Source organism: Aedes aegypti, chromosome 3 (assembly GCF_002204515.2).
Source record: "Aedes aegypti strain LVP_AGWG chromosome 3, AaegL5.0 Primary Assembly, whole genome shotgun sequence".
Taxonomy (NCBI): domain Eukaryota; kingdom Metazoa; phylum Arthropoda; class Insecta; order Diptera; family Culicidae; genus Aedes; species Aedes aegypti.
Genome location: NC_035109.1, coordinates 110,606,571 through 110,625,282, shown reverse-complemented (window position 1 = coordinate 110,625,282; position 18,712 = coordinate 110,606,571). Strand labels below are relative to the sequence as shown.

The 18,712-nt window shown below is 39.7% G+C and overlaps 1 protein-coding gene across 9 annotated transcripts in view; it reads right to left on the bottom strand.

The window, feature by feature from the left end:
- The window catches only part of LOC5564866 (organic cation transporter protein), a 294,930-nt gene that overhangs the window by 36,726 nt on the left and 239,492 nt on the right, over positions 1 to 18,712 (bottom strand). For 7 of the 9 annotated variants that reach the window (XM_021855313.1, XM_021855315.1, XM_021855316.1 and 4 more), the window contains one exon: positions 17,890 to 18,341. In XM_021855313.1, coding sequence (XP_021711005.1) covers positions 17,890 to 18,341 — 452 coding nt within the window. The remainder of the gene's footprint in view (positions 1 to 17,889; positions 18,342 to 18,712) is intronic. The other 2 variants (XM_021855321.1, XM_021855320.1) reach the window with 1 other exon arrangement.

The window sequence follows — 18,712 nt, the reverse complement described above, 5'->3', positions numbered from 1 at the left end:
TCAGAAAATTAAATGCTCCCTGGCGCCAAATATAATTGCCAATAACATGTGAGCACTTTCCTTACCTAATAAATTTGATGAAGACGTCAAGTTTTAAAATAATCGGGAACTTGAGATTCTGTATTTGAAAAAAAAAAAATCGAACCAGGAGCTCTTTCTCTAGCCTGATGGAAGTATTGGAAATCTAGCAGCCCATTGCATTTTGAATTGAATGTGGAAGAATTTTGGGTAGGTATATTTTACACTTAACTCGTTGGCCCGTGATATACTGCCCATAAACGCATGTCAGTCCCATGTTTGCTGGATTTTCTATTCACATGGGACAATTATGTATTTCTGGGCAGTATACAGATCAACTTCATCAAAGACACCATCTTTGTAATGTAATTTAATTTTCCTAACCAGGATCCTGAAATGCCTGCATTCGAAAATTTCGTATTGTGGAAGAATTCCGAATAAAACTGTATATCACATGTTTAGTCCTTGATGTACTAAACATCTTTGATATCAATGGTTCAATCGCCGCGACTTGATGTGTCAGTGAATCATCGATTTGTTTTCGGCGAGAATTAACGTACAAATAAATTGCCAGATTGTCCGGACGTTTCGGTCGTTTTACTGGCCTACGTTAGTTTACATCTTTGCCGAAAACACCATCTTGCTAAAATATAATTATCTTAAGATAGCCGCGATCAAAATACAGCATGATCACTAGTGCCATATGGTGGTAGAATTTCAAGTTGGGTTGCATATTACATGCTAGACCTTGACCTATTCAACACTTTTGTCAAAGACGTCAACTCTATAGGTAACCAGGATCCTGAGATATCTGTGTTCGAAAAATATCATGCTCTCTAGCGCCATATATTCTGAAAGAATTCCGAATTAAGAAGATCATCACATGGTAGCCCTTGAACTACTGAACAACTTTGCTGAAAACACCATCTTACTAAAAAATCGGGATCCTGAGATATTCGTGATTAAAATATTGCATGCTCACTAGCGCCATCTTGTGGCAGTTTTTCTTGTTAGGTAGCTTATCATATGTTAGTCCTTGACCTACTAAACAACTTTGTCGAAGACATCATCTTTCTAGGTAATCAGGGTCTTGAGATATCGGTGTTTGAAAAATTAAATGCTCACTAGCACCATCTGGTGGCAGAATTTCGAAACAAGCAGCGTATCACATGTTAGCCCTTGACCTACTGAACAACTTTGCCGAAGATACCATCTTGCTAAAAAATCTAGATCCTGAGATATTTGTGTTCGAGATGTTGCATTGCGAAATGTCCACCACATCGGTTCCCCCGGGGCACAATCCGATGGCCACAGGAAGATGAGGATGTTTCCAAAGTGTTTTTTGTCTACTGACCAATTGGTACCGTTGGACTGAAGAAATTTGCCGAAGACATCCATATTCTATCTTGCCTAGCTTTGGATGTACAATCAAAATTGCTCCGCGTGTACTCAGTACACGATGCGACCGATGGTGTAATTTTTTTTTGAGCGACTGACGGAAGGTTAAACGAGGCACGGGGCAAGAGTGCCACTCGTATGGGGCAAGAAGACCACCAGAGCAAAATGCCACAAATTTTGTATATTATTATTTCCCCGCCTAAAGGATAAATTGTAGAGTAAGTAAAGATAAAAACTGAGGGATAACAGTTGACTTATAGTTAAAAAGTAATTTTACGAAATTAATTTAGTTTTCATATTATTTGACTGTAACAATAATAGTAAACATTTTCAGAAACCATTTTGAATGTCCAAGATGATTTATTTTGATTTTATTTAGTAGGAAACATTGATTGAATGCAATATTAAACAAGAAAAATAAAAGTTCATTTGATTTTATATGAGAAAATTGCGGTGTCCCTCTTGCCCCATAAGACATACTGTTATTATATATGTAAAATTTAATGTCAAAAGGATTTTTTCGAAAAAAAGTTCCTCACAGTCATATTAAACAATTGAAAATCATCAATACTGTGCAGAAAAATCAATATGTTTTGTATTTATTGGGAGTCAAACCTTGTTTTCCAGTCTTACATTCTTATAATATTTCGCATATTTTGCGTTGGTGAGTTAAAGGCATTTTTCAAATTTTTTGTACTAAACATTTTCAACCGTAATATTTACACAACCATCAATTAGTACTCAATTTATACTTATCCTGCGTTAAATATCAAAAAATTGATTTGAACTATGTGAAATTAGGGGTGGCACTCTTGCCCCGGGTGTCCTTCTTGCCCCATGTCCCCCTACCACATTAACGCCCTTCGCTTCGTACCAATCCATTGCAGGCTGGGCATAATGGCACGAAGCAAGATCCAGCCAGAACAGCGTGGGACCTAGGTAAGAGCGGAGGAAGGGAAGCAAGCGCTTCTGCAAACATTCCTCTCGATACATCTGCCATAAACGTATGGTGCCGGTAATAAAGAACGGCTTGCTGTACCGTCCGCACTCGCAGATCGCCTGCCATAACAGGTACTTCTTCGCGAATTTGTCCATCTTTCTCTTCCGGAACATTTCCGGAACCTTCATGCGGGAACCTTCCATTGCCACCAAACCCTTCGTCTCTCCGGGACCACCAAGAAGGCATTGCTTCGGAGAGGGGCTATTGCACATCGCATCCTCCAGGTTAGCTGCGTAGCCATGCAGCAACGAACATCGATGACACGCTTAGGGGGGTCCACCAAGGTAGCATGCTGGCGCATTGCCAGCTTCCCGGGTGGTCCTCACCTCCCGTTTTCCGCTGAAAGCGGGCAGGGTCGACCACTAAGCCCGCGCCCAGCTGCACCGCAGGTATCAAGAACTGATACTGCGGGCTTCGCAATTTGACCTACTGAAGGCTCAGGCCCTATCAGCTAGCACCAGCTGGGATTGCTGACGAAGGGGCCTCCACCTGCCCCGAACAACCAGAGGCTCGTATCCAACCCAGTAGGCCGACACCACGACAGCAGCGCTACCAGGATGTTCTTCCCGCGGCCACTTAATTGCTGTAAGGGTCGATTTCGACCGTAGGGCACCCGTATGACCTACGTAGCCGACTGCGAACCCTTGGACCACCTGTTGTTTAGCGTCTGCACTAGTCACTCCTCGAGTCCACACGCCACCTCTTTTGGAGTTCCGAGACGATGTGGGTGATAGCCGATGAAACGGCATTCCAGTCAAACTCTTCTTCGCACATCCTCTGGACCGAATTGCCAGGAGTCGTGTCCCGACCGCATGTGGCAAACATGCGGTCACGCATTGTGCGCAAACGCGGGCACACGAACAAAACGTGTTCCGCCGTTTCCTCTAAACCTGCACAAACTGGACATTCGGGAGAACCCGCATGACCGAAACGGTGTAGATACTGTCTAATTATCCATGGCCTGAAAGGACCTGTGTTAGGTGGAATGTTAGTTCCCCATGGCGCCTATTGACCCAGATATCTAACCTCGGAATCAACCTGTGAGTCCACACTCCCTTGGTGAAACTGTCCCACGCATGCTGCCATTTGACCATGGAGGCCAGTCTAGCAGTCCTGCGTATGCCTCTTGTGCCGCGCATTTCAAAGCACTCTATGTCTTCCATGATAAGGATACCAATAGGCATCATACCGGTGATGACACAGAGTGCATCGTAAGACACGGTACGGTACGCGCTCGCAACCCTCAGGCACATTAGCCTATAAGTACTCTCTAGCTTGCTACGGTAGCTATCGGTACTCAAAGCCGTGCCCCAAGCCGGGCCACCATACCTCAGTATGGACGAGGCGACACTGGCCAGAAGCTTACGCTTACTGGCGTACACCGCAGAGCTATTGGACATCATCCGGGACAGTGCCACAAAAGCTGTGGAGGCTCTCTTGCAGGCATAATCGACATGGCTACCGAAGGTAAGCTTGTCGTCGATCATCACCCCCAAGTGTTTGACGGAGCGCTTCGAAATGATTGTGCAGTCGCCTACACTGATCACCGCTTGCTGCACCGACTTTCAGTTGTTGACAACAACAGCCTCAGTTTTGTGGTGAGCCAATTCCAGTTTCCTGGAGCTCATCCACTCCTCCACAATTGCGATCGAGTGGGCTGCAGTCAATTCCACTTCTTCGATCGATTCACCGTAGACCTCCAGCGTAATATCGTCGGCAAAGCCAACGATGACCACACCCGCCGGGAATTTTAATCTCAACACCTCGTCGTACATGACATTCCATAACACCGGACCCAGGATAGAACCTTGCGGGACTCCTGAGGATATGTGAAAGCACTTCCGACCCACCTCTGTGTCATAGACTAATACCCGATACTGGAAGTAACTTCCGAGAATCTTGTACAGGTACTCGGGTATCCCCAGACGCAGGAGCGCATCAGTAATAGCCGCCCAACTGGCACTATTAAATGCGTTCCTTACATCCAGAGTCACTACTGCGCAGTAGCGAATACCCCTCCTCTTACGCTGAAGTGCTATCTCAGCGGTTTTCTTAACCGTCAGAATAGCGTCTACGGTGGACCTCCCTTTCCGGAAGCCGAACTGGTTGCTTGAGAGACCATTTACACCCTCGGTGTACCTCGACAGTCTGTTGAGGATGATCTTCTCGAGCACCTTCCCCACCGTGTCAATCAAGCATATTGGTCTATACGCCGACGGGTCACCGGGTGGTTTCCCCGCCTTTGGCAATAGTACCAGGCTCTGCCTCTTCCACGCATCTGGAAATACTCCCTCGTCCAGGCATATCTGCATAGCAGATCTGAACATACCGGGAGCCTCCAAGATTGCGACTTTGAGGGCCAGGTTTGGAACTCCGTCCGGACCTGGTGCCTTCCCCATGCTTAGGGATTTTGCAATCCCTACAAGTTCCTCATCGGTTACTCTATCCTCATCGCCAGCCCCAATCCCCGGCTGTCCTACGAAAGGAGGCCATAGGCTATGGTTGTGGCGCGGAAAGAGCCCCTCGATGATCCCCTCCAGCATCTGTGGAGATTGCTCCGTAGGAGCAATTGCATCTCTTGTCTTCGCCATAACGATCCTGTAGGCATCACCCCACGGGTTCCCGTTGGCACTCTGACAGAGTATCTCAAAGCAGGCCTTTTTGCTTGCCCTTATCTCGGACTTCAGCGCGACTTTGGCAGCGGTGAACACCGCCCGTCGTTCTTCACGCTCCTGCTCGGTACGTGCTCGCTGCATCCGTCTCCTGGCTCGTAGGCAGGCATGGCGCAGGTTCGCAATAGCTTGAGTCCACCAGTACGTCGGTGGTCTCCCATTCCTAGGGTGGACTTTTCTAGGCATGGTCGCATCGCATGCACGCGTAAGCACCGTTACCAGTTCGTCCCCGCTTAGGCCGAATAGGTTACGCTCACGGCGGAGTGCCTCCCTAAGTACATCATCATTAAAGTACGATGTCTTCCACCTACGAGGGCTTGGCCTTGACCTAGCCGCTTCCTCAACCCGCTGCCTGCTGTTGTTGTAGTCGATACTGTAGCGAACCGCCAGGTGGTCGCTGTGAGTGTAGGTATTGTCTACCCTCCAGTTCGAACTACTCGTTAGGCCAGGACTACAAAAAGTAACGTCGATAATCGACTCCACTCCGTTACGGCTGAAGGTACTTTTGGTACCAACATTAGCCAGATCGACATCTAGCACGGCCAGTGCCTCTAGCAGGATTTGACCTCGCTGGTTTGTGTTACGGCTTCCCCATTCCACGGCCCAGGCATTGAAGTCACCCGCTATTACTACTGGCCTTCGCCCTGTCAGCGCGGTCGTCATACAGTCCAGCATCTGCGTGAACCGCTCGGTCGACCAACTCGGAGGCGCATAGCAGCTACAGAAGAGGACTCCGTTTACCTTGGCGATCACGAAGCCCTCGTAGGTAGTAGACACCAACTGCTGGACAGGGTATTTACCCGTTGTCCATATCGCCGCCATTTTTCCGGATCCATCCACGACCCAGTTGCCGTTGCCGGCGGGTACTCGGTATGGGTCCGATATGATGGCGATGTCCGTCCCCTACTCAGCAACTGACTGATACAGCAGTTGCTGAGCTGCGCAACAGTGGTTCAGGTTCAGCTGCGTTACCTGCACTGTGACTTTTCGTTTATGGCTCATTTGAAGGTCGAGCACCTTGAGCCTCCCGTTGGATGATTGTTGTTCACGGACTTGCCGGAACAAATCAAGCACTTGGGAGGGATCTTGCAGCCTAGTGCCTTATGACCTTCCTCACCACAACGCCTGCACAACTTGGTCCTATCAGGGCCTTTACAGCCCCAGGACTTGTGTCCAGGTTCCCTACACCTAAAGCAGATCACCGGTTGCTCATGTATGTTCAGTGAACATACTGACCAACCCACCTAGATCTTACCTACCTTAGCGGACTTATTTGCGTCCGCCAGAGGTAGGTGTACTAAGGCCACCTGAGTAGCTGCCGGACCTTTCCGTAGCTGAACGGTGGCGGTAGGCACCTGAACTTCGCACTGTTGCCGCAGTGCCGTGACGAGCTCTTCTGCGTTGGTGATCTCGTCAAGGTTAATCACCTTCAGAGTCACTGACTGCGTCAGAGCCCTCACTTCAACACCTTCGCCAAGGACCTCTTCCGCCAAACTTTTGTAGGCGGCGCCCTTGCGCTCCTTGTCGCGCTTAAGCTCGAGGATCATTTCACCTGTACGAGTGCGTCTGACACTGCGAACTGCGTCATCAACCACGCTCCATTCATAACTTCACCCGATGCGTTAGCCGGGGATGAAATATGGTTTCCAGCACTGGCACTACGTGCACTGCTGCCTCTCTCCTCAACGGAGACCTAGCTAACCCACTTCTTGCGAAGGGGTTCCCTTCCCTACTACTGCTACTATCTGCACTACTGCTATTATTTTGATTAGATATTGTACTCATTATTGAATCCCACGAGTAGCACGGGAAAAGAGGTCCACCACGCCAGAGCCCTGCATTAACGCGGTAAGGGACAAAATACTGTGAGGGGTGCCCAGGTACCCCACAGGCTCCGTTAATGGCCGAACATCTTTTTCACCCCTTCGACCATTCATTCCTCAGCACGGTTTTTCGCTTGACACCTTGAATTGGGGTTACCCCGTTTGGGTGACTCTTACCACCGGAACAGGTCATCCGTAGTTCTATTCTATAAGCCGGAAACTACACAGCAACGGGTGGAAAGATTTGGGTTATTCTTAAAGTACTGTCTTATCTTCCGCGCCTTCTCTGGGTATTCCGTTTCCGGGTGTCGGCCACTTCCAGCGCGCCGCTCGATGGTCTTTGTCTCCTAGAACATCTTCACAACGCGGGACACGGATTGAATGGTGGATTCCAAGCCTTTTGCCGATCCATTTGTGCGATTGACCAGGATTATCGATCACTGTGCCCAATATTTGCTGGCGTAGCTCTTCTTGTTTCGAATGCATCTTGAAAACTAATTGACAGATCGCGATAAAATTTTGCAAACACAAACATAACACTCTAAAGTAATATTACCCAAAATTTCATTATTTTTAACTTCGCGATAAATAGTTACACCCAAAACAAAGTGTCGCATTTTTTCCGAGTCCAATCTTTGGGTCCAAAAGTCTGAAAACTTCACATATTCCTCTGGGGTTCCTCTTTATTTTCCACTTTATATTTCTTTTAAGATTATTCAAGGATTTTTTTCAAAAACCATTCTAATGATTTATTGGCTTAAATTTCTCCATCAAGCCCACAGCAACAGCTCAAGATAATGTTCTGTCTCTAGAAAAACAATCTAGAAGTTTATCCTTGATTTCATATGAGAATTTCTGTCTAATTCTAACCTCTATACAAATTAAACAAAAAAAATCTCTCAAGGTACCATTTAGAATTCATCTATAAAATCTTGATAATTTCTGAATGTTGAAATACAAGGTTGTTTACCCCTATAATACCCAATCCCGCGTTAAGACGGGGTACACTTTGGAATTTTGTGTATTTTTTCGTAGTTCGGAAATCAAAATGATTTTATTTTTGACTTAAACTTTGACTAATAACACGCATATAAGTAATGCGTTCAAATAGCTTTAAAACTGATGAAATATCACTAAAACTGCTAAAACTTTTCTTACTTGTACCAATAGTTGCCATAAAGTGTTCCTATAGTGTGCTAACCGAAACGCTCGAAACTGAACCTTAACCCAAACATGTGTAAAGTGAATATATAAATCTCTTTAAAACAAAATCTGGAAGTATGCTCAAAGGAATTCTAAAAACAGTTAATGAGAAAATAACTGTTAAGAATCTCTTAATTATTCCAAATTCCAAAATTATTAATTGCGCAATCATTCTCAAAACTATTCCTTGTATTCTAGACAAGCAGGCAGAGCCAAGAAATCGTAAATTATCGTTTATTAGACCGTCATCCTGTAGAACTAAACCGAATTAAAACTGTGAGACCAAATGTAAGTCCTGAAATTGTATCATTACATAAATTTTCGGAATTGTAACTAATGCCTAATTCTTAATACAATAGCATTAAGCTCGCCTAACCACAAACCCAGCGTGCTATAGAGAACTCCTTGAACAACTCCGAAAACGTTCCAACAAATTTATACATTTCTTTTTCAACTTTTGAGAAACCCGCATATGCCGTATATAATTCGTTAAAAATGTCTAAAGAAATTTTTCCAAAGAGATCGATGGCAAAACCATTGATGGAGTTCTGGAATATGTATGGTACATTAGGGCGATTCAAAATTTAAAAATGTTTGAGAATCCAATATCCCATATGTTCCTTACCATCCATACCATAAAAGTAGTGTTCTGTGAAATTTTCAGCTTTCTAGGTGGTGATTTGAAGGTGGCCCAAAGACAATGTAGGTATATATGGAAATTACTATGGAGAAATTTTAATAGATGTTCCAAACACGCTAGTACTGTCATGTAAGTACAAACTTATTTTCCCATAGTAAAAACTTATTCTTCAAACCATTATAGAGATATTTGCTGAAGAGAGAAATTCATTCCGACGGATAGCAGAAGAGATATTCATGAGTTTGTTTGCTATTATTTAGCTTATTATGGCATTATAGCCCTGCAAACATGTACAAAAAACACTAACAAAATTAACTCAAAAGGGATTTGTTTCTTCAGCAACATCCTTCATTAAGGTTTGTAGAATGAGTTTTCAATGTGGGATGATAAGTTTCTACTTACATTACAATTCAAGCGTGTTTCGAACATTTTTCAAAATTTCTCCACAGTAATTTCCATGTAAACCTACATTGTCTTTGGGCCACCTTCAAATCACCACCTAGAAAGCTGAAAATTTCACAGAACACTATTTTTATGGTAAGGATGGTAGAAAGCATATGGGAGATTGGATTTTCAAACATTTTTAATATTTGAATCGCCCAAATGGTACATCCCAGACAAAATATTAGGATTAACGTCCAATAAAATCTTTTGACGCTTTACCAAGAAAACAAATTGATAAAAGTTAGAAGAAAATTTGGAAATAATTTTGTATTTATTCCGAAAATAAACACTGACAGTATCACTGCAACTGTAATTCCTGAATAATTTCAAGAGAAAATATTCGAAGGCATTCAATTGAATGTATCATTGGTAAAAATATTTAAAAAATTCTTAGAGGGATTACATTTGCTGGAATACATAACTATAGGAAAAACTGAAAACAAACCCTGGACAAATCTTTAATGGAATCAGGAGAATTTTCTCGGGCAATTTTTGACGGGTTACCTTGATGATGCCTGCAAATTCTAGAGTTATTTGTAGAAGAAATATTGGTGGAATCTAACTTAGAAATCCTTGAAAAAACTGTATGATTTAATTAGAATGCTCGTTCTCTGAATGGTAAAGAGGAGGAGCTGTTTAATTTTCTTACAGTTAATAACGTGCATATAGCAGTTATTACCGAAACGTATTTAAAACCTGGATCTAAATTCAAAAGAGATCCTATCTTTTTTGTTTATCGTAATGGTCGAATTGATGGGGCATGTGGGGGAGTTGCAATCATCATTCATAGGCGTATAAAACATCAACTGTTTTCGTCATTTGAAACTAAAGTTTTTGAAACTTTAGGTGTTTCAGCTGAAACACAACTTGGTAAATATACTTTCATAGCTGCCTATTTGCCTTTTCAATGCTCTGGACAGCAAGTTAATTTGCTCCAAACTGACTTGCGAAAATTGACTCGCAATAAGTAAAAATTTTTTTTGGCTCTAAGCCCTTTTGGAAATAATCTAAAATCTTGAAAAAACCTCAGAAGCCAATACCGGCATTGAAAGAAGAAAACAAATTATTACTAACTAATTGCGAAAAAGCTCAAAAACTTACTATGTAGTTTGAAAGCGCGCACAATTTTAATTTAGGACTTACTAGTCCAATTGAAAATCAAGTTACTCAGGACTTCGAAAATATTCTCAATCAAGATAACGTTTTCGAAAATGCCTGTGAGACTGATTTTGAAGAAGTGAGAACTATTATTTAAAAAATCAAAAATATGAAAGCTCCTGGCGATGATGGAATTTTCTACATCCTCATCAAGAAACTTCCAGAAAGTAGCTTATCATTTTTAGTTGATATATTCAACAAAAGTTTTCAATTAGCATATTTTCCTGACAAATGGAAAAATGCTAAGGTTGTTCCAATTTTAAAACCAGACAGAAATCCTGCAGAAGCTTTTAGCTATCGTCCAATCAGTTTGCTTTCCTCCATCAGTAAACTTTTTGAAAAGGTTATTTTGAACAGAAGGATGGCCCACATCAACGAAAATTCAATTTTTGCCAATGAACAGTTCGGATTCCGCCAGGGACATTCGACCACTCATCAACGTTTACGTGTAACAAATTTGATCCGTTCCAACAAATCTGAAGGCTATTCTACTGGTCTTGCTCTTCTAGACATAGAAAAAGCATTCGACAGTATTTGGCATGAAGGTTTGATCGTAAAATTAAAAAACTTTAATTTTCCAACATACATTGTTAGAATAATTCAAAATTATCTGTCAAATCGTACACTTCAGGTTAATTATCAGAACTTCAGATCTGAAAGACTTCCTGTAAGAGCTGGTGTTCCTCAAGGCAGCATTTTGGGACCAATATTATACAATATGTTTACATCTGACTTACCCGAGTTACCTCAGGGATGTCAAAAATTCTTGTTTGCGGATGACACAGGCCTCTCCGACAAAGGACGAAGCCTGCGTGTCGTCTGTAGTCGGATGTTTAAGATATTTTTTTTTTCATACTTGCAAAAATGGAACATTTCTCCTAATTCTTCCAAAACTCAACTAATAATTTTCCCACATAAACCAAAAGCTCTTTATTTGAAACCTTCAAGTAGACATGTTGTCACGATGAGAGGGGTTCCAATAAATTGGTCAGATGAAGTTAAGTATCTAGGGCTCATGCTAGATAAAAATTTAACTTTCAAAAATCACATTGAGGGCATTCAAGCCAAATGTAACAAATATGTAAAATGTCTCTATCCACTTATTAATAGAAAATCAAAACTTTGTCTTAAGAACAAGCTTTTGAAATTCAAACAAATTTTCAGGCCAGCCATGTTGTATGATGTACCAATATGGACTATCTGTTGTAATACCAGGAAGAAAGCTCTGCAGAGAATTCAAAATAAAATTTTGAAAATGATTCTGAAGCTTCTTCCCTGTTATAGTACCAATGAATTACATAGAATATCCAATGTTGAAACATTGGAACAAATGTCAAATAAAATAATCAATAATTTCAGGCAAAAATCGTTACAATCTTCTATTGCCACGATTAATGCGTTATATGTTTAGGTTAAGTTAGGTTAAGTATATTTGAAGCGTTTTTTTTCTCTTATAAGCAGGTGAAATCAACTCACCTGTAAAAAATCTGAACTGCTACGGCAAATGGAATGTAATATGTTGTTAACAAAATGTTAATAAAATCTTAGATTTGTTTTACCATTGGCGTAGGAACAGGTGAAGCCAAGGGGGGCCTGGCCCCCTCCAGAATCATCCAGGCCCCCCCCAGAATTTTTGATATGTAGTAATAAAAAAAACAATTTAATCATGAAGCAAATTTAACATGACTCTTTTTATTATCAAAAATATAATATAGATATTTTATGTTGTTGTATCTATCGTGAGAAAACCTCGCTTGTCACACACAGCATCAGCGTCGTGGTTCTGACTTCGGTGAATCACGCGACAACCGAAAGCCTATCCACCAGGCTGTCGATCAATTGATTACTGTTAGAACTAGCATCTTGTTGTATGCGATATTCGCAATTTTTAGACATCTCCGTTGCGAAAAATACCGTGGTATAAAAAAGCATCAATATCCTGGAAATTCAATTCCCGAATTTGTGTTTTATGAATAATGCAAATGATGCTATTTCAGCAAAAAGCAACATATTCACTGCATTCTGATTTCTCATATTTTTTAGGATACCCTGCTCGAAGTGTTCAGTGATGATGATCACCCTTACAAGAATTCACTAAAGAAATCCATACATTAACTTCAACTCCGTAAAAAATAATTGAGGAAATAGACAAAATTACTAATGGAATTTCTCAGACAATACATGACGAACATTTTTAACAAAAAATAAGGCTTAACTTTCAAGGAAATTCGACATAGCCCAGTTTTCTTTAGATCAATGGCTATTGTGGAAAAATGTAATAAAATCGACAATTCGCTTGAATAAATTTATTGATTAAACAATATTTTTTCAAGAAATCTTATTATTTATAGCAAAATTTTTCAAAAAAATAAACTCTTCGATGTTCTTTATAGAACTTTAGTATAATCAAATCTCTTGGAAATTAGTCTAATAATATTGTGGGAATGGTTCATACTTCCCTGGTGGACATTCATTCTTTCTATGTCCACTTTTTATTAGCAAATTTATTCCGAAATATATTCCTGGAATTACCTAAACAATGTTACTTAATCATTCAAAAGTTCAGTTTCCCTTACAATTCCTCCAAAAAATCATAGATTCTGTCAAATCTTAAACTAAGATATTTCGCTGAAAGTTCTACTATAAATTCTTCTGTGAATTCCAGCGGTAAAGGAATCTGTAGAGAAACATGTAGCAAGGTAACTGGGAAGAGAGAAAAGATTTATTGATATTCATAAAGAAATTTGTATTAATCTACTACTTCTACTAATGCTATCAATTGATGTCAGAATGCTATCAATTGATGTCAGAATCCATATTTATGGTTTGATTTTTTGTGCGATACGAAGGCGGAATTTCTAGAGGTTTTCCGGTAAAATTCTAGAAAACCCAGAAGTAAAGGAAGAATAGATTCCAAGGATAATTTCTGAACCAGATGAAAATATAACTTCTTGAGAAATATGTTTAATTTGTAAATTCATCAGAGAGGTTTAAACTATCCAGTAATTTACCTCTAAAGAAAAGATTATAAATTATCTTTCATTGTACCATTGCCCATCTATTGTTCTACCTACTTATACATTTTGTTGTTTCTTCTCGCATGATGCTTTGAGGAACTTCGTACAAAAATCTTTCCATACTCCATAAAGAAACATTTTAAAGAATCTCAAAGAGAGATAATGAGAGTTTTGAAAAATTACAGAGCTCTTATACACGCAGAACTGGACTATCGAAATTCATACATTTTGCCATGGAATGATTATCGCAATACGAACGCTTTATGTATCGTTTTAGTATCACCATTCACCAAGGCTTTGATAGGCGCGGGGTGTACGCACGAGCCTTTCGATCACAAGGTCCTTGGTTCGGTTCCAGGTTACCGCGACATTTTATTTCTTATTTTTGTTTTCAAATTTTGATTTCATAAGATAAATTTATGAATTTCAACCCGATTGTGGCGAATTTTCATAAGGGGTTCTTATGTTTATCGATAGTCCATTTGCCTGAGTGTACGTACGGTTGCTGATTTCTGTAAGTCTATCAGAAATTCGTGAACAAATTTTTAAATTAATGGAAAAGTTTCCCCTAAGATTTAAATTCATTAAAATACGAATTTTAACACAAAACGAATTTTAACACAACATATCTTCGGTAATGTTCTTGAAAAAATGCCGTCAATATTTTCGCGTTAAACTTTTACAGTAGCTCAAAATAATTATTAATATAACCTTCAAAACAGTTTGTGAAAATTTCTAAAGGTTGGAAAAATTAGTACTTTCTGCATCAATATGTTTACCATCGTATCATGAAACTTCGGAGTTCAATCTTATCCAATATTGTAAGATTTTAGTTATAAATACTTCAGTAAAAATTCCATCCGTTTCAACACAAATCATTTTTTGTTATAAAAGACGAATACAAAAGAACGAGAATTTTTGTAGCAAATCCGACAAAGACCACTTAAGCTTTTCTGTGAGGTACATTGTCGACAAGTTTCAGAAATTCTACGGTTCAATGCTTGCATTTTACGACAGGAATTTTGGTAATTTTTTCTGAATTATATTTAAGCTGCAATTATTCAAAAAATTACCAACAAAGTTTTCTCTAACCCTTTTTGTAAGTGTTCCTCTAGAAATTGGATATGAAGTTATCTGTAGAGGATTTTGTAAAACTATCCCTCAAAATATTGAGATATTCCTGGAGTAGTTTTTGAACCAAAAAATGGAGAGTGGATAAGTTTTTAAATGTTATTATGGAAGAATCCTGAGATTACCATTAAGAAAAAATTGCAGTGATTTCTAGAACCTAAAAGAATACTTGATGGAACTCCTGAACAATTTTTTTGAGATGTTCAAAAATGAATTCCAAAATCTTCGATCTGATCTAATGGAAATTTCTTCCAAAATTTATTAAAAAAAATCGTTAGTGCGGTTATAAGAAAAAAATCTCTTGAAAATAATTCTCTAAGAAATTTCTGAACAAATTACTCGGGAAATTTATAACTAAAAACTGCGGAAGAGTTTTTGACAAAACAGGAATGTTAGAGTACCTCAAACAATTCTTAGTTTGGCATTTTTTGAAAAAAAAAATATAAAACAAAATTTTTTGAGAGAGTTTTGAAGGAATGCGGGATGTTGCTCCTTTATTTAAGAGAAATCTAAAAAAATACTATCGGTGAAAAAAAATGCACATAGATATGCGGAGAACTTCTGTGAGAAATTAGGATAACATTTTCCCAATTGATTTCTTTTCAATTGCTTATGAAATTCTTGTGGAATATTACGAGGAATCCTTAGAGTCCTTAGAGACCTGAACAGGCTTTGGGAACTGTGATCACTCATTACCACAGTTCATCGATTCTGCCAGTCAACCAAAACACAAAGCAGCAGCAGCATCAATACCATCAGGCGTTGCGCTGCCAACGGTTCACACACTGCTTGAATGTTTTTGTCTCTCCACTATGATCGTTTTCGAGCAGCCATCCCGAGGTGAATGATTGAAATAAATGTTAAATAATTCAATCGCTAATATTTCGCTTGTGTTTTCAATTAATTGAAATCTATTAGTACTAACAGCAAGAGCACAATCATTCTGTCGCGATACATATAAACAAGTTCAATTTAATGCCGCCTTTACCGAGCGAAAAGTCAAAACCCCGAAAACCGCAAAAATCGTGTCACCACTGTGCTCGAGTCATTTCGCATTCGGGTTTGAAAAAACGTTGGGAAGAAGAAGATTACAGTTTTGAAGAGCCGTGACATTTTTTTGTTTTGAACGGTCATGGTTTGCTTTGGATTTTGATCGTCGTGTAGAAACATGTAAAAGTAGAGGCGGTAAATGTTTGCTACAGTACTTTTCCCATCCCTGGACCTGAAAGCAGTGCTGGGAATGGTAATAGTAGTAGGTTTGAATTTCTCGAAAATCACGTGGCTCTTCCAGTACAGTAGTTCAAAAAACTGAATTTCATCAAGTAGCCTATGTAGGGTGCATGAATTTTCTAAACCATTAGTGTCATTGAAGGCTCTAAATGCGGGAAATCCAGCGGGAAATAGAACATTTTTCTACAGTAATGCTGGGTTGCCCCTAGCAACGGGTGTTTTGCTATTTTCAAGGCTTTTTGCCTAACGCAGCGATGTGCGTGAATTTCACTGGCTTTGCTGACTGTGATTTGTTTTGCTTGGCTACTGTAGAGTGAATTTCAAGATTTTTCCCATTCCTGCCTGAAAGAATCATCTTTTTTAAGGAAGTCTGGATAATTTATGCTGTGATTTTTTCAAACAATCCTGTAGTGAAACTTTAGGAAGAACTTCAAAAGCATAGTTGAAAAAACTGAAGGTGGTGAGATTCCTAGAATTTTGTGTTCTATTTTTTGAAGAATCAGTTATTCCTGTAAATCATTAGCAAATTGTAAATTAACAAATGGAGGATATTTTAAACTGACAATTGGATTTTATATCTAATAAGTACGAGAGGATGTTACAGGAGAAATGATAAAAATAATTTCTAAGGCATTCTCTGGTGGAATTCTTTATAAGATTTTGAAAGCAATTTGAAAAAGATCCTTCGTGATGTTTCTAGTGGGATTAGAAAGTCTGTGAATGATTTTCCATGGGAATCGCAAGACAAACTCAGTGGCTACTGGTAAAGTAATTCTTGAAAATGCACTGAAGAGTACGAAAATAATTCATGAACAAATTCTCGCAGGAATTCAATGCACATGGTTGAATACCTTAAAAAATCGTGGAAGGATCACATATGACATTCCTTGTGAGTTTTTTTTTCTCTAGAACTCTTGAAGGATTTTTGACTGGATTACAAAACGAATGAATCTTTTCCGTAGCAAAAATTGATATTTACAAATATCACTCATTTGTGGCACATGAGTGATATTTGTAAATATCAATTTTTGCTGATATGAGATAAAATACCAAATAAATAAAATCAATACAAATCTGATAAAACTTCGAAATTTGTGAAAACCGTGATTATTGCGACCGATATTACTTCTGTAAAAAAGTATTTGCTAGGCCCCCCCTAGACCCCCTCCAGAAAAAAATCCTAGCTACGCCAATGTGTTTTACCAAATTAGGATGATAGTGTTGTCTAATAACAAAGAACACCTAGATATAAGAAATAATAAATGTAATGTTTGGAATGATATAAATAAAGAAATTTAAAAAAAAAGTGTAGTACTTAGAGAGCCCGTTATTTCGCCAAAACCTGCATTAATGCAGCACTACCAGCATATATAATTTAGCATTTAATACCGTGCTGTGCAGACGAATATAATGCAGATAAAATGCTCTTTCAAATGCTATTGGTTACTTGGGTAGTTCAGGTTTTTTTTTCAGAACTTCATCCAAAGTTTCCGTCGGTTTTTTATTTTCATAACTATAAATTCTTCTTCTCAGCTTAGTGTTCTTAAGAGCACTTCTATATATATATATTAGCTGAGAGCTTTTTTTGCCAAAGTTGTCCTTTCCACATTCGTATATCGTGTGGCAGGTACGCCCAGGGAAGTCAAGGTAATGTCCGTTACGAAAAGATCCTGGACCAATCGGGAATCGAACCCAGACACCTTCAGCATGCCTTTGCTTTGTAGCCATGGACTCTAACCACTCGGCTAAGGAAGGCCCCTAACTATATAACTATAAATCATCTGTGAATATGTCTAAGAATACTACCAAAAATTAATATGCAAAATCGTAAGCAAATTTTAAAAAAATAAAAGAATTTAAACATTTGTTTCCAAAGATATCCCCAGAAGAACTTTTATTTAAAATGTCCAAAGTGATTCCTCCATAGAGATCGATGTAAAAATCCTTGATAGAGTTCTGGTATATGTATTTTTGAAAGAGGGTTAAATAAGCTAAAAATTTTATCATGCTTCGTTCATAGCATGATATTTCAGAATATTGGTTAACCGGTAGATTTCCAGATATGTTCACAAATATGAACAGGTCTACCACATATCCTTGATGGACCCCAGGCGGTATAGAAAGATAATATTAACATTCTGTAAACACAACGCACCTGAAACGTGGGCGAGTAGATGTGGAACGTGTTGGGCACCTGGAACAGCGACAGCAGGAAGGTCATCACAAACTGCCACTTGCCGTAGTCGCCTATCAGGTCCCCGATGATGTCGCATTCCTCGTCGGGGTTTTTATGCTTCCCGTGGGGTGTCTTTTTGCCACGGTTGCTATTTCCACTGCCACTGGTGGGGACGTTGTTGTGATTATTGTTGTTACTACTGTTGGGGGTGGCTGTGGCTGTGGCGGAGTTCTTCATCCTGTTGCTGGCGCTATTTGAGGTTGGGGTCGGAGTTGGACTGTTGTTGGTGCTACTGCTTCTGCTGTTGTTCAGTGCTGCTGAGGCTGATGAGGTGTTGAGGTTCAACGCTGCTGTCGAATGCTGTTCATTTTCCCGCGAGATTGGCGCCGACGGTGGATCAACTGAGGAGTTTTTCGACATGAACATCTTCACTGCGAGAGAAATGGAGAAGGGAAGATTGATTTAGATTTTAATTGGAAATAAGTCAAAGCAGGTTATTCATATTCTTGCCATTAGAACGTAAATAATAATCCCTATATTCCCTATGCCACAAAATCATCATCCACAGGAAGTCATCTAGGAAAAATAGGACTGTGAATATACACAGCATGATAGATGGATTACCGAGCAAAGGCTGAGACCAAATTAGAAAATTATGTCTTTTTTAAAAAGCAAAATTAATCCTTTAGATTTCAAATGGTTTGATATTATATATCTTACGTTACTCTTTTGAACTGCATCGGGAAAACGAGTCATTCGGGGAAAAGGGGTTTTCGGGAACCTGGCGTTCAGAGAAAGCTAG